This window comes from Setaria italica, chromosome IV (assembly GCF_000263155.2).
Source record: "Setaria italica strain Yugu1 chromosome IV, Setaria_italica_v2.0, whole genome shotgun sequence".
Classification (NCBI taxonomy): Eukaryota; Viridiplantae; Streptophyta; class Magnoliopsida; order Poales; family Poaceae; genus Setaria; species Setaria italica.
In genome coordinates, this window is record NC_028453.1 from 29,455,222 (window position 1) to 29,470,869 (window position 15,648).

Genomic DNA, 15,648 nt, shown 5'->3' on the forward strand with positions numbered 1-15,648 from the left:
TGCTACTTTTAAAATTTGAATAAATTAGTTTGCACATTCTGATGCCTGCGTAGATTTTATACGATTTTATTATTTATTAATAGGAATTATTAGCACAATCAATTTTAATGTAATATGATTATAATTTAGATTGTTGACGTAAGTATAATTAAATTAGAAACTGTAGCAGAAAAGTGTGCACGCAAAAGTTCAAAGGATGTGCAGAGTGTGAGATTCAAAGTTTGGTAATACAAACTTGGAGCGCTAATTATTAATTAAAAATAATTGTCCAAAATTTGCATTTAATACACATTCATTGACTAAGAAATGAACAATATAGTCTCATTTGTGATTTAATCAGCATCTTCGTCTATCTGCGAATTAAAGCCATGATTCTAAATACTAATCGAGGTGTGTCCTCAGCTGATGTGCCATCCTGATTGTTCACACTCATTAATCCTAAATGACACACTGCAGCAGCGCACCCCAATACAGTATCGTCAGAACTGGAAAAAATAGAGAGAGGGCAACTTAAATCTATGAAACAACGTTTCTATTCTGTACAGAAACTCCAAAGAATCGGATCTGGTTACAGACAACGAAACAAGGTCAACAAAAAATTGGAGTTATGGAACCCTACGTTCAACATTTTTAGCGCTTCAATTACTATCAATCCAACAACCCGATGTCGCAAACCATGTGAAAACCCCTCCAGCATAGCACCTGAGCTTCTTCTTGAAAATTCCAACAATCTGAGTTACCATCAACTTGAAAATGGAAGATAAAGTCTAAAAATGTAGTAGTGATGTTCCTGTTCGAATATGTCAATACACCCTTATAAGGTACTCGAAAAAAAGATGAGGAAAATAGGATATGGATTGGCAGGGAACGGCATACTGTTCGTACAAGTAACTTAAAGTTGAAACATATATTTTCCAAGAAAAACCGAATCAATTCAAAAATACATCACTAATAAAGCGTGGATTTTACAAAGACATCAACTACAAAATAATTACAAAGAGCCAATAAAGGGATAGATCCCATTCCCTTTCCGTTCAAGTTGATACTTTCTTCTTCATGTGGGCATGATTCCTTGTCCCCACCATTTGCAAAAGCATACGAAGATGCAGACTTCCTATGCCACCTCCCGTGGATTGAAATAAAAATGCATATTCTTTAGATTTTCATTATCTAATTCCAAACTTTGCTCGTCTTCAATTTCACCAGAAGCTGCTTAATACGAGTAATATAAAAGATAACAAAGAAATGAAGTTCAAGCAAGTAAAGTAAACGTAGCTCATGATAACCTATCAAACAATTCAAAGGAAATACTCTTGATTTTAGTAAAAAGACATAGAAGCTAGAGGACAATTATGCAAACCTATATAAGCATCTAAACTGAAACTGCTAGTGCAATAAAAAAAATAGAGAATGGAATCGAAAGCTGAATTATTGTAGATCGGTAACGGTGACACCATAAAGTGAATTGGAGTAAGTAAAGCGCACACAACTCATGATAACCTACCAAACAATCCAAAGGTAGTACTTTTGGTCCTACTTCAAAGGTGCAGAACCCAGAGCACAACTATATGAACCTATGTAAGCATTTAGATCCAAACTGTTGGTACAATAACAAACTAAAAGATAAAACTGGAGGCTGAATCATTACATACCATTAGTGGTGCCACCACGAAGTGGAGTATCCATAGGGAGTATAGTACCATCACTATTAAGTACACCAAGTGAGAATAATTTTGTCACTTTAGGCCTTGGTGTCGAGCGACCACTTTCTTAAAATCCAGGGTGTTCATCATTAGAATCACTCATAGTTGGATCTGGTAAGTAATCGCCATCATCCGACGAGTCTGATGAATCATGCCAATCATGAACCTCAAGAACCTTAATAGCAACTTGATATTGCAGCCCACGCTATTCATGTTGTATAATGTCCTTTGGTTGCAAATACAACTCTACACCAGCATTCGGATCATCTGGCTCTGGTATAAAAGTATCAATCTCGTTAGGCAATTTGTCAAGATCAACACACCAGGTAACACCTCTAAAAATCGTCAAGTCAGCTTTTGATAATGTGCTTGGAGTTGGCTTGAAACCATTGCATGATCCACCAAGAATGCGCTCCACAACGGGTAAAGACCGAGCATGTGATGGAATCCCCTTCAACTCTAAAAGTGTTCGATATAGCAAACGGTGCTCAGTCGCCACGGATTGACGGTTCCAACGTTTGAATTTGAATACCAAGTTTACTACTGCCAAAGGAGGTGCATGGAGGACACGCTATAATGTCTGACCCTCAGAAAATATAATCAAGAAATTTTGGTCATAGTAAAGATGCAGAGTGTAGTCATTCTCTGTGAGTGCATACCTCTCCTGGAAAAGTGTATGTACTTCGGCAACTATAAATGACGAATAGTCTCCAATAGCAATGATAATAAGAGCATTTTGCAGCGATTGCTCCTCTGCAATAATCTGTGGCATTCTAGGAACAACACAAACTTCCAATGCTGGATGTCGTGATGGATGTCCCCTTGGAAGAGGTTCTAGAGACGGTGACCTCTCCCAAGAGTGTCGAGAAAGAAATCCCTTGTCATCTAATTGTGCTCTCATCAACGCACCAACCGAAGATATCAGCTCAGGGTGTGGAGTATCAGAGGGTAAAGTCCGCTGAGCAACTACTTTTGATTCCATCAAGCTTAACCTATAAATAATATCATCCAGAGGCCGTGTTGGAACCTTCGTCTCCAAAAGCGCAATGGTCCTCTTCATTGCATCGATCTCCTCCTACTGCCTTGAACACAGCTCTCTAAGGAGCTTTATCTTGTCCCTATCACCGATTACTTTGTTTTGTGCCATAGTTTTACACCAATTCCAAAGACCAACAAATTTACAACCGAATCAGTTGCATCCAACACGTGAAGTGAGGCTACAAATAAGAGCATAAAAAATAAGAACATGATATCAGAGAAGGAATGAATCAACTAAAACTAAAATAGATCTACCCACAGAAACAAGGGAGAATGAAATGACGCGATGCATTAGACGAAGCGGTAACCACAACGGCACCAAATCAAATAAGATAAAGCACTGTAGTAATGCAACATTCAGGGAAAACCAACGATAAGGCAACATGGAAACACAATATCGATGGAAGAAAATAAAGAAGATAGGATTTCAATCGCATACATCTCTTATCACCCACCAAGAAGGTATGGAAGAAGAGCGGAGCCGGTGACCAAGCTTGCACCGATGGGACAATTTGCAAATGGCGAAAGAAGCTCGATCAAAGACGACGACAATATCGTTGAAAATCAGCGGCGGAGAAAGGAAGGAGCGAGACGATAATGGAGAAAAATAAACAAAGAAAGGGGAATGGTGTCTCGCAATGCCCCTACTATTGACGCGACGGGGGACTCTTTAGAAAATTATCAAGATTCTTATCCTTTTGGTATTAAGATGTATTGGACTACAAAGCGTTAAATGTAAAAGAAACAAACGCATCCATTGTTCGCAAGGATTTCGTGGAATTTCAAATAGAATACAACAAACCAATGAGGTTTGTTTCGTAAAATGTCACGCCTATGGGCCGTGCAGCCTCCACACGGTTGAATTGAAAGGAGCGTCGATGGTCTAGATAATCACTTATATGGTCCGTAAACTTACACAGACTGTCCATGTGGACCAGTTCAATTCTTCATTTGTCGCCTCTTGTTGTAATATCGTCGCCTTCCTTTTGCTCTTCCATTATTTGTTTCTGCTTCTACTTTCCCCTCTTCGCAATCTTCTCCGATCTGTTTCTAGTTGTCACTGGTGTTCGTGAATAAGCTTCTTAGCTACCAAATTTGATCCCCTTTTTTATCTTTCCACTCTTTCCGATCTAATTCACAGCTGCTTTTTATATAATATAATGTATATAATGTAAATAAAATTATTAATTATAACTATAGTCGGTTTCTATATATATTTTTTATCTTTCCACTCTATCCACTCTTTCTCCAGATAACTCTTTCCAATACATGTCAATAATAATATACAATTCCTTAACTAATTTCCAAAGTTTATACATGTCTAGCTTCTTTTCTGGTTTTTAGGGCTTGACCTCTTGCTTATGTCCAGACACAATTTGGCTCAATTTTCCAGTCTCTTCCTAGTAGTTGAAGTGACACGTTCCACCATGCGGCCCCGTGTGGAATCATCCGCCTCCTCAAACGACACGCTAATTAACTCCTCTCACCTGCATTTCTACCTCCCCCCATGGTTTTTTTTCACTGCTTCTCCTCTCCACTTCGTCTGACATTCTCTAGAGAAGTTGAAGAACTCTAGAAAAAACTGCAAAGGTTGGAGGATTCTAGGTATATTTGATTGCATTGTTAATTTTTCACTACTGCTTCTCTTCCTCTTCTATGCGCCTGACAAATCTTTTATCCGATGTATCAAAACAACTCGACAAGGAACCGCACAGTTTGGAAAATTCGAGGTATGTTTCCTTTTAATTTGGATCCTTCTAGTTTGATTCTTATGTTCTAATAACATTTGTGGGAAATTAGTTTCTTTACTTGGTCCCTTTCATTCTTGTTTTAGAATTGAACCAATCTAGGATATTTGTATGCACTCAACCTCTTATATTTTCCTATTTCTCTTTCTTTCATATATTTCTCTATTCTTTTTTAAATAAAGATGGTAGTCCCTTTAAGCTCTTTTTTATTTAGGTCAAGTTCATGTGTTTTATTCATTATTCATACCAATCTAATCTACTATATTTGTTTAAATTTCAGGTAGATAGATTTGCAAGATGCTTTCCATGGTAATCTCTCTCTTTATATACCATTTCTGTTATATAATTTTTATAGTCTCAATATATGTTGTCTACAGTGGTTTAGAAGATGTGAAAATTTCATTTTGTACTATAAATAAAGATATACTTTAGTATGGTTTCTAGTCTACTTGTGTATACTACATAATTTACAGGCAAAAGGTACTAAAGTAATTTGTTTTTTGGATGATTACATAAAAGATTATTATATATTGTTTAAGTTCGCATTAGAGGCACCGGTGGCTGTTACAAAGTTGTATACCTTGATGACCTGTTTCTCTGGGTACATATGTAGGCTTTGTTTTAATCTAATGGGTTTCACCACCCACAAATTATTTATTATTTGGCTACCTATAGAAAAATATTTGCTAGATGTTTAATTTGTTTTATGCTATCCTATGATTTTGGATGTTTACTGCTATTGAATATAATCCCTTTTTTCTTTTTTGTTGTAATTGAAGCTTTGGTTTGATAGGCTTCTGTCCGTCCTGATAAGTAATTTCCCAGCCATGTTAAGTCATAGTTGATTTCTTCAACAGCTAATCAGTTTATTCACACATTGATTTTCAAGCTAATGTAATTGTTGATTATTGAACTAACGTTCATCAGAGGTATTAGTAAACTGTAGGACAATTAAATACTTTAGTGGCCTCTTATTCCTATAATTGTTATGCTAAACCACTTACATGAATTCAGTCGCTAAGTCATAGTGATGGAATTAATGCAAATTTCATAACTATGTTCTGTAATTTTTAATCTGGGTACATTCGAAGGATGTTTTTCATATGAGGGGTTTCCACTATCCCAAAAATATTTGCTATTTGGCTACCTATAGAAAAATATTTGTGCAATTGCTTAATTTGGTGCTCCCTATTGTTATTATATACATATAATTATATCGTTCTTTTGTGCTTGCTGAATTTTTTACATTTGATTGTTTTTATTTTCAATTTGATACATACTTGTCACAATCCTGATTCTAATTGTTCTCGAATTTTTTTGCAGAACCGTGTTCTTGGCGAAAGCTCTTTTGCTAGGAAAGACGTTCTGATGACTTGTGACAACATGTGCTACCTTGGCATACATGATGGTCCTCAAGACTGTCTGGTCTTAGCTTGGTCCCAAACTAATGGGAACAACAATAGGTAGATGATCACAGCCTGTGCTTTAGAAAGTTTGGTTGGCCAGAAGAGACTTTCGTCATTCAAGGTTCCAGTTGATCTAGCTCATAGGTTTGGTTTCATTCTCTGCCCAGATAATCAGACCGCAAAATTATCCGTGCTCTGTATGTTGAAGTTGGGCTAGAGAAGATCTTCTTTGACTTGGTGAGGAGTATCAAGTATTTTCCTTTTTACAATGATCCCAATCAGCACCACAAGGTTTTGAGGTGGATCTGAACAAGTCTTCTCAGCACCTAATCAAGCATCATCCAGACATGTTCAGTTCAAGAATCTGAATTATCCAATTACTATATGTAGTTCTTTCAGATGCCTGCCGTCTAAAATCTAATATATGATGAAATCTGAACCATATTCATATGGAGTTATCCAGATGCAGCTTCAGCTTCCTTTTGTTTTGTGTAATATGCGAGTAGCAAATGTTGCATCTATATATCTATAATGCTAAAATGTTTGGAATGCTGAACATATGTAAACAACTTATACTATTGTAACATCAATGGTGGTTAATATGTTAGAATGCTGCCTTTTAGATTTGCATTCTTCAAAAAAAAATTATTCACTGAAATATGTCTAAAGCAGACGTCTGGTCAGCAATCATTTTTCATTTGACAAAAAATGCAGCAGCAACATTGATTTTCCAGTGCAGTTTCTAATCGTCTGACATCTCCTCGGCAGTCCAAGAGCATGCATTTGTATTCGCTTCTCCACGTTCACTGCATCAAAACAAGATGAATCTATATCTCGCTTCTCTGCCGATTCTCATTGCTTTCTCTAATCATTAATTGCCGACGCAAGATTTAAGCAAAAGGAAACTATTCAATGTTTTAAGGTTGCATCGGTTGATTGGCAAATCCTGAAGCATATATTGAACCATCTCACAGACTCCCAAAATATCATAGGGAAGATCTCCATTCTGATTTTATTTCTCCTATAATAAGTAGCCATTTCCAATCAAATTTAATTTTGCTCCTTTGCAGCAGCCCTAAGCAAGTAAACCGTCGAACTCCGACACTAAATATGGTAATTATAAAAAGGTTAAAATAAAATTTTCAGTAATTTCAACTAAATTTCTGATAAATGACATGGAAAAAATATGCGTTGTATAAGGTACATACAGGTTATATGATACTACCATTTGTAGTATGACAATACATAACCATTAGTTGCTGCAGAAGTGCAATATGCTACTAATTTGTACATGGCACAACACTGAACTAACAATCAACCTTCCGTACAGAACTACTAAACCAAAGGTTCGCATATTTTACAACTTATATTACCACTAAAATAAAGTTTCGCATATTTGATAACTTTTATTAACGAAGCATAGGATGTATATCCCGACATAGAAGTTGAAGGCATTACTCCATATATCTCGAGGCTGGAAATAGCACTCTGATTACTTTCCTGTACAAATACATATAAATCCACAATATAAGAATAACAAATCATGTATTGAATTGTTAAATTAAAGTCATAGATTTATACCACGAACATGATAATAAGTACTATAAATATTTGTACATGCATTTAATCAGAACAGACAACATAGAAGCACATATATATATATACGTATAAGATGGCGTTCCTGTTATCATTCAGCAGAAATAGTAGCAGGATCCGTGTAATTAGCGCCAATACTGATTCTTGTAGTTGCAAGCCGAATATCGTCATTTAGATGAATCTTGGATAAAGCAGCGAAACATTTTGGCAAAATTTTAGTATTCAGGATCTTCGGTATTTTTTGCATGTTCTTGCACCATGCCATACACCAATAATCTTCAGATGTTTCATCAAGTATTGCGGCATAATCCATAGTCTCCAGGTAACAAAAGCGACCAAGCATAAATCTAATCACTGTCTCAGTACACATATGTGGAGGAATATGTTTAAGATGGATCTTAATACAGTCATCAAAACTTTCTATGTAAGATCCAAATGCAGGTGTCCAAGGTCCTAATACAAACTCACTCCGCACATTCAGAAGGTTGGCATGAATACTAAAAATATCAGGCCCAGAAGGTAACTGTACAATATATTTGTTGTTGCCAATGCACTACACATTTAACTGACATCTAGAATGAACTTCGAAAGCTGCAATAAATTCTGTGTCGATAAGAAATTTCTGACCGACAGGATGGGTACAAATAAGAGCTTCAGAATACTTGTATCGAAGCCAACTGCTATAGAAAGATACTGAAATATAGCAATCTGCTTCGTGCTTAACTGCAATTGGTCCAAAACTTGATATTTGTAGGATCTTCATATTGAACATGTAAAGAAACACCAGGTTTAAACTTTCTTACTTGAAGATTGATCTGGAAAACAAACACTCTTTTGTAGCATCGTTCACCATCAACAGCATAATGCAATGAACTACCAACGGGAACATAAAGCTTAATAACTAATGGTACTGAAATTTCCTTCTGGGACCAGGCTGCATCTATAAGATATCAAATTCTGACGTGATTTAGTCGAATCATCGACAAATTCAAGTGCACAATATGGACTAAGTATATATTCTATGGCATCATGATTCCATAAAAATAGTGGCAGTCCCTCGATGGTCACAAGAATATGCTCGTCGGCCAAGTCTATGCCAAATTCATCAAGTGGATGCCACTACCTGTACTTAAGAAGCGCTCCACATGGAGCAATATTTATAAAAGATTCCTGTATCGCAGCATATGCAGGCTTTGCATCATCATCATCTGTAAAAGAAAAGATACACTCCTAACGACTAATGACACCATGAACATCAATAGCACCTTTCTTGCAAAACATAGTTTGAATTTCATATAAAGCCTTAGGAATAGTGGTCCATGAGTGTCAGGTGTCATAGAAACTACCATTGGAAATCGTATGGATTCACAGCTTCTAAATTGCAATTGCAATTGCAATTAAGATATGAAGCATCTCGCATCCATTGTTAACTGAATAAGAACCACCATAGCTTTAGACTTTATATGATAAACATATATAACAATAGAGAAAGTATTTGAAAAAAATATCAACAGCTAATGCACCATACAATGCGAAATTAGAAAATCTGTGATTAAATTTCTTGTAAGCAATAAATAATAAAACATATATTCTCAGGGTATAGGGATGTTATATTCACAATTTCAACATAGTAAAAGGTAATAAGAATAATTACGATACTGCATTCAAGAAAAATGATACAAGTAACCACAAAATATAGTGACGACAAACAAAACGTGAATAACTACCATGAAAAATAAAGTAAATTACAAAGATACTTTAAAACTGATTCTAGAAGTTATATCTATATCAGAGGAATAAATATGCCTATAATACATGAAATTTTCTATGATCCAATCGAAGACGAATTGGAAAAATGTTGAAGATTAGTAAAAAAATAATGATATAATGAAAATATAAACATCTAAAGTACCAACGAGTAAGCAAAGATGGAGGATACCAGTGAGTAAGCAAAGATGGAGGTAATCCAAGGATCCCAAATGGAAGCAGAATAGCATGTTGTGAACAACTATAAATAGTAACCAAATTTAAATAGTAGATGAGTAAGAGCTCTAGCACTGCACGTACAAGAAAGATACCTGGACAACAATCAATCCAGAACGTCATATGACGTGGCATATTAAGACACATCACTTGCATACGTCGTGTCATAGTAGTAAATTTGCACGATACTCATAAACAATTCATATACAGACAAATCATACAAATGGGCCAAGAAACTTGATATTCAATACACACATACGGCCCAAGAAAGCATTGGAGCTAAAGGCTATACTAATCACATTGTTTGAAACTGAAACAATAGGTTCACGTAAATTTAAATTCTACTGATTGTAAGATGACTACATTTTAGAAGCAAACGAAGCCCACCTCTGTTACAAGGACACCCCTCACAATTCTTGGCCTTGGGTTGGAAAACAGAACGAACGAATAGAACTATTTTTTTGCTAGGGTAAATAAAACAGGATGAGCCCTTTATTCGACCAACATGGTAAATCTGGTGGGCCACGTCCAATGACCAATCCGTAATAAATTTTTAGGAACACAACCAATTAAGTCCAACTCACAATGATGGACCTAAACATAGCAGCACATAAGGTTGCTCAATGCAGCCCACTCATTCCCATACCTGTAACCTCTTCTCATATTGAAAGAATATTTCTAAATTTATAATGAGCTTGTCATTTCTCAACCAAATATGGCATGGTTCAGTGTTCAACATCTACAGATAGGCTGTGAATATCATCATAAAGAGAAAGGGATAGGATAATGTCACTCTGTCAAAGCATGACACATATCGGGTTGAATATTCGATCAGAAGTATTATAATAACCAATTCCCTCAACATCAGACATGTTATATCATTAGAATAACCAAATAAAGTATAACGAAATGTGGTTTAAAAATATCCATCAAGAACACAAGGAAGAACCGATGAAGATCCAACCTATATACATTTTTTTAAAATTATAAAGTTAATTCATTCTTGAATGTAATTGGAAGATGGCCATATAATCAATGCCATATGATCCTTCAAATCAAATTCAAGGCAAGTGGAATGTGTCACCTACAAACCACATTCATATGCCTACGAATCATATTAAGTATCATACATAAATGATATCCAATAACATATTTCAACAATACAGGTACAATAAAATATTAAGTTCATGATTACATGTTCCATAAACAACAGTTAATACATGTAAGTAATTCTACTCGACGTCCACACCAATTTTCAATCTTACTACCACCAAGTAGGCCAAGCACTGAGACAGCATCAAATTTACGTTACCGAAAGATAAATCTCTCATCCGCGAGTCCTCATAACCTTTGGAAGATCGACCAGGAGATTACGCAGTGTCGACTTCACTTGGACCTCCACCATCCTCACTCGAGTCGTCCACACAACGGAGCTTGCTAGATGGTCCGCTGTCACCGTCTTCACCGTCGTCGTTGTCATCATCTTCGCCATCATCGCTGTCATCGTTGTCGCCGTTGGTGTCATTGTCAACACCTTCATTGATGTCTTCGCCACTTTCAATGCCGTAGAATTCGTCGGTCGAGGACCCTTGCTCACCATCAGATGATACTGCGATAGAGTCCTTCTCCTCCTCGTTATATGAGACAACCTGAGCAAGCTTGCGAGGCCACAACCTTGAAGGATCAATCGGGGAATCTGGCGGGGTGGACATCGTTGTCGTATGTGTGAGTCTCTACTCCTCCTACACTGTGAAGAATGATGCAGTTCAAGAATGGGACTATCGAAGATGAAACGCCGCGATTAGGCATCGGCACAATAGTGCGATGTCATATTTATTAATGGTGAAACAACGCGACCAACCTAGAGAAGTGGCGTCATTTCGTTCCAACGATTTGCCAATACTCAGTGGTCCTTTCGTGGCTTCTGGCAACTGTACAATACGGTTCCTTTCCCTGGTACACTAGCCTTATACACCTTTTCTTTTAATACATACATCAAACTACTTAAAACAAATTAAATTATCATGACACGTCTGAAGTGGCAATCGAAACTTAAGGATAGTATCATCCTCAATTTTAACCCAATCACACCATATTACTCAAGGGCTATTGCATTCTTGCACCAACTCTGAACCCGTAATATCACTTTACCCTCATTTTTTTCCACATTCAGATCTTGCCTGTTCTTTTTGAAATCCAAGAAAAAATTATTCCCCAATACAATTACCACCACATAACGGTATCAAAAAAGGTGACATATGATAATTTCGCACTTATCAAAATGCCCTTCTCATTATTTTAGAGAACAGTGATTTCACCCCTATCGAACATCAAATATATATACTCTTTTCACATTAGAATATTCCATAATATCCAAAACTCCATCACAAAGTTAACCCAAATATTAAAGTGGCAACTTTCTATTACCGCTGCTTCTTGCTGGTCACCATGATAATAGTGGGTAAATAGAGCAGGTCGTCACTGCATTTCCCAATAATTGCAACTATCGACCTTTTATACGCACTTCACAATGTTTTAATACCTGATTCCGGCTACTGAAACATGTCAAAGTGTTGGTCCTTTTAAACATTCCATCATAAATTTCTATAACAGATGCGTGTGACATGTGCCTAGCCACAAAATCTCATTGTCAAATGCAACTGAATGCTAAGATGTTTTTCTAGTAAGGTACAAAATCAAACTCGACAAACACGACACAATGGTTTCCATAAAATAGATAAACTTCTTCTACGAAGTTAGAAAATAGAACCACGTAATTTGGACAACAAATGAGAAATCTATACATGTTTAAAGTTTTCATTATGAATCAAAATACAAAATAAGAAGATCCATGAAGAATTGATGAAGAATCTACCAAGATCCAAGCGCCGATAGGTGGGACCCGTATGTCAACCGCACAGACGAAAGCGCAAACAACGAATGCGCCTCCTCGGTTCCTGTTCCCGTGTACGCTCACTGAAAAATGATTGCCACCCCAAAAATGCGCCACCGCCTTAACTTCCCGGCGGTCCGCAGCAGTTCCAAGAGAGGTTTCAAGAACTCCGCCTCGTCCTCGTCGCCAGTTCCCACGCCAGCCATAGAGGGGATTTCAAGAACTACTCTTGTTGTCCTCGCCATTTCACTGATAGGTAGGACCCGCATATCAACCGCACATACAAAAACGCAAACGAAGAATGCGCCTGCTCGGTTCATGTTCCCACGCACGCTTACCGAGAAGACGGCTACCATCACTGAAAAATGGCACCGCCTTGACTTACTGGCGGTCAGTGGTAGTTCCAAGAGAGGTTTCAAGAACTCCTCCTCGTCCCCGTCGTTAGTTTCCACGACAGCCGCAGAGGGGATTTCAAGTACTCCTCCTACCGTCATCCTCGCCAGCTCCCAAAAGAGAGGTTTTCATGAACTCCTATTCTAGCCCCCGCTCAGCCCCTCCACCGCCCGCTCTTTGATTACCGTACATCGCACCGCTCCGCCTCTCCAGCGCTCTAGCTTGCCGCCGTCCATGCGCCATAGCTCCATCCATGCCACAGTGTGAACCCTCATCGCACTCTGCGTCACGCGACATCGATGTTGGCAATCATGGCGGCGAGGCGGCACCTCCCGTCACTGGCAGTGCTCCCTACCGAGGTGGCCATTGAGATCGCCGGCCACCTCACTGCGACCTCGGAGCGGCCCATGGACGACCTTCGCATCCTACGGGTGACCTACTCGTTCATGCGCTGTGTGTGCAGCGACCGTGCCGTCAACCGATGCGTGGTACTAGCCCGTTTCAGATGCGAGATGTCATAGAACAAGCCCGCCAGGTACGCTGCCCTCCTTACTCACCTAACCCTAATCGGCAACCTGAATGCCTGCTTCCTCATTGGGATACGAGAGTTCTTCGAGGAACACCGCAGCCCCAGCCATCCCTCTATGAGCTCACCCGAACCGCCACGGGTGGGCACAATGTGGTGGCCTATTTGGTTCCCTTCCTCCTCTACAAGAACAATAGCGGCGCCAGCGACGATGACATTGTGAGGTGGTACGTCATACGGGTCAAGGGCGAGGAAGATTCGGCGGCGAGCGGCGGCGACAGACCAAGGATGCTGAGAAACAAGGAGTGTTAGTTGTGCCGTGAGCAGGCCACGCAGGTGATTGGCCAAACGACACGGCGCAAGGTGGGAAAACCGCTGCCGCCAACACCGGTGCGCGGCGACCTTTCGTGCGCTGGCGGCGGCTACAGCGACACTTTTGGATGGCCACAGAAGACACTATTTTGCAACGAGGACTGTGGGATTCGCTGAGAAATTGTTTTGTTCCAAAGGGCACTTGGAATAGATAACTAATTCACTCTTTACATGCAATTGTGAATTAGTGTAACTTTTGCCTTTCTGCTGCTTTTGCTTGATGAGGTCCAGGACTGGTTGGCTGACTTTGTAGTCAATATGACTTGACCAAAGTACCAACAAATATCCCAACAACAACATATTCCTGACCAAGCAAATGAATCGCTTTAGCGTCAAACTCATTTGCACGATTTTCCCATAAAACAAGCTTCATCTCAAGACCACTTCAAACATGCAATAAAAACAAATCACCAATGCTACATACAAATATAAATAACCATGTATAAAAACCAATAGAATTTAACTCCAACAAGCAAGCAACATACCTCAAATCCTTGAGACCAAGGACTCTTCTAGGTGTATCAATTGAATTACTCCGTACCCATATATGAGTAACATCAAACACACCAACTATCATTGCTATAACATCTGAAAGTACACAATCATTGTAAGGGGGAAATAAATTTTAAAAGAATAATCAATATCGCATCACTAACCTGCAAAATATGCCTGACTTCCTACATGCAAAGAAAGATCAGAAAGTGGCGACAAGTGAAACACAAATCGAGGAAACGATTCAACGACAGATTCAACACGATCCATCTTCGTCCATGGGGTGAGTTTGATCATATACTTCGCACAAAAAGGCTTGTAGGAAGGCTTCATATTGACCGCAAGGAACTTACTAAACAAATACACACCACCTTCTTCGACGGCACTCCTAACCTTATCAACATCACGCCCACCAGTTTCTGCATACATAACGTCTCCCTACACACCCAACAGTCCGATCAACATACATACACATAAATACAACTACAATCCGAATGAAAAGCACGCACCTTTTCGTCTACAAGGACCAAATAAAGATGCAAAGCAGGGTGTCCATCTCGAACACCGCAATAATCTCACATGCGAGCGATACGAGCACGCACACACAAGTTCTTGCTCGCTGGCGAAACATCACATAGCCTAGACCACACCATAATCGCAGTGGGTAATCCAAACCAAGAGAAACTCTGGAATTCCAAACATCAATACATTAAAGCGAAAAGCTTATATATAGACAGAATCCAAAACAAAAAAGCACTACATATCAACACGTTGGTGGCCACATGTGCGTACCAAAGAACATATCAACATTGCGCTGATGTACACATATACACCACCGCTGCCACCTATAACAATTTTATATATTTAATATAAACAAACACAAAGCAATCAAGCGTATCCTTATCCTTGAGGCTTCCAACCAGGACTCCCAACCAGTGGGACAAAGACACGTAGCCCAGCACCTCGGAATGGAGCAGCGCCCCCTGGACCCGAAATCGATAAGCTGAAAACTTGTGGGTTTTTTCGCACAACTACGCGTTCCGGTGGCAGCCCTGGACGGCTGAGTCGGCCACGATCAGGCAGCTGCGAATTCGAGGCGATGTGGCCAGGCCTGGGGGCCACAGCAAGACCTCTCATTAACAGGCATGAAGCAATCAAGGAGGCGATGTGGCCAGGCCTAGGGGGCGCGACAGGACCCCTCATTAATAGGCACGAAGTAATCAACAAGCGCATCCTTATCCTTAAGGCTTCCAACCAGTGGGACGAAGACACATAGCCTAGCACCTCGGGACAGAGCATCTCGGGCCGCGGGCACGCGTCGAGGGCGAGCGGCGGCGGGGGGCTCCTTGCAAAATGCCAGGTGGGTGTCTTTCTGCAAAATCGGCACGATTTTTGAATTTTTTTCTTCTTAGTGTAGAAATATTTTGGACACAAGGAGCGCCACGTAAGAAAAACAAACGTGTTTACCGTAGACGGGGGCCTTCCTTGGACCCAGAAT

The 15,648-nt window shown here is 39.2% G+C and overlaps 1 protein-coding gene across 1 annotated transcript; it reads right to left on the reverse strand.

The window, feature by feature from the left end:
* Nucleotides 1-10,844: 10,844 nt before the first annotated feature.
* LOC105914228 (ribosomal L1 domain-containing protein CG13096-like) lies at nucleotides 10,845-11,186 on the reverse strand. The gene has a single exon (XM_012845279.1). It carries the CDS (start codon nucleotides 11,184-11,186, stop codon nucleotides 10,845-10,847), a length of 342 nt encoding a protein of 113 aa, XP_012700733.1.
* Nucleotides 11,187-15,648: the final 4,462 nt, after the last annotated feature.

Coding starts and splice junctions, on each gene's coding strand:
- LOC105914228 (XM_012845279.1), bottom strand. CDS start 11,186: ATGTCCACCCCGCCAGATTCCCCGATTGATCCTTCAAGGTTGTGGCCT.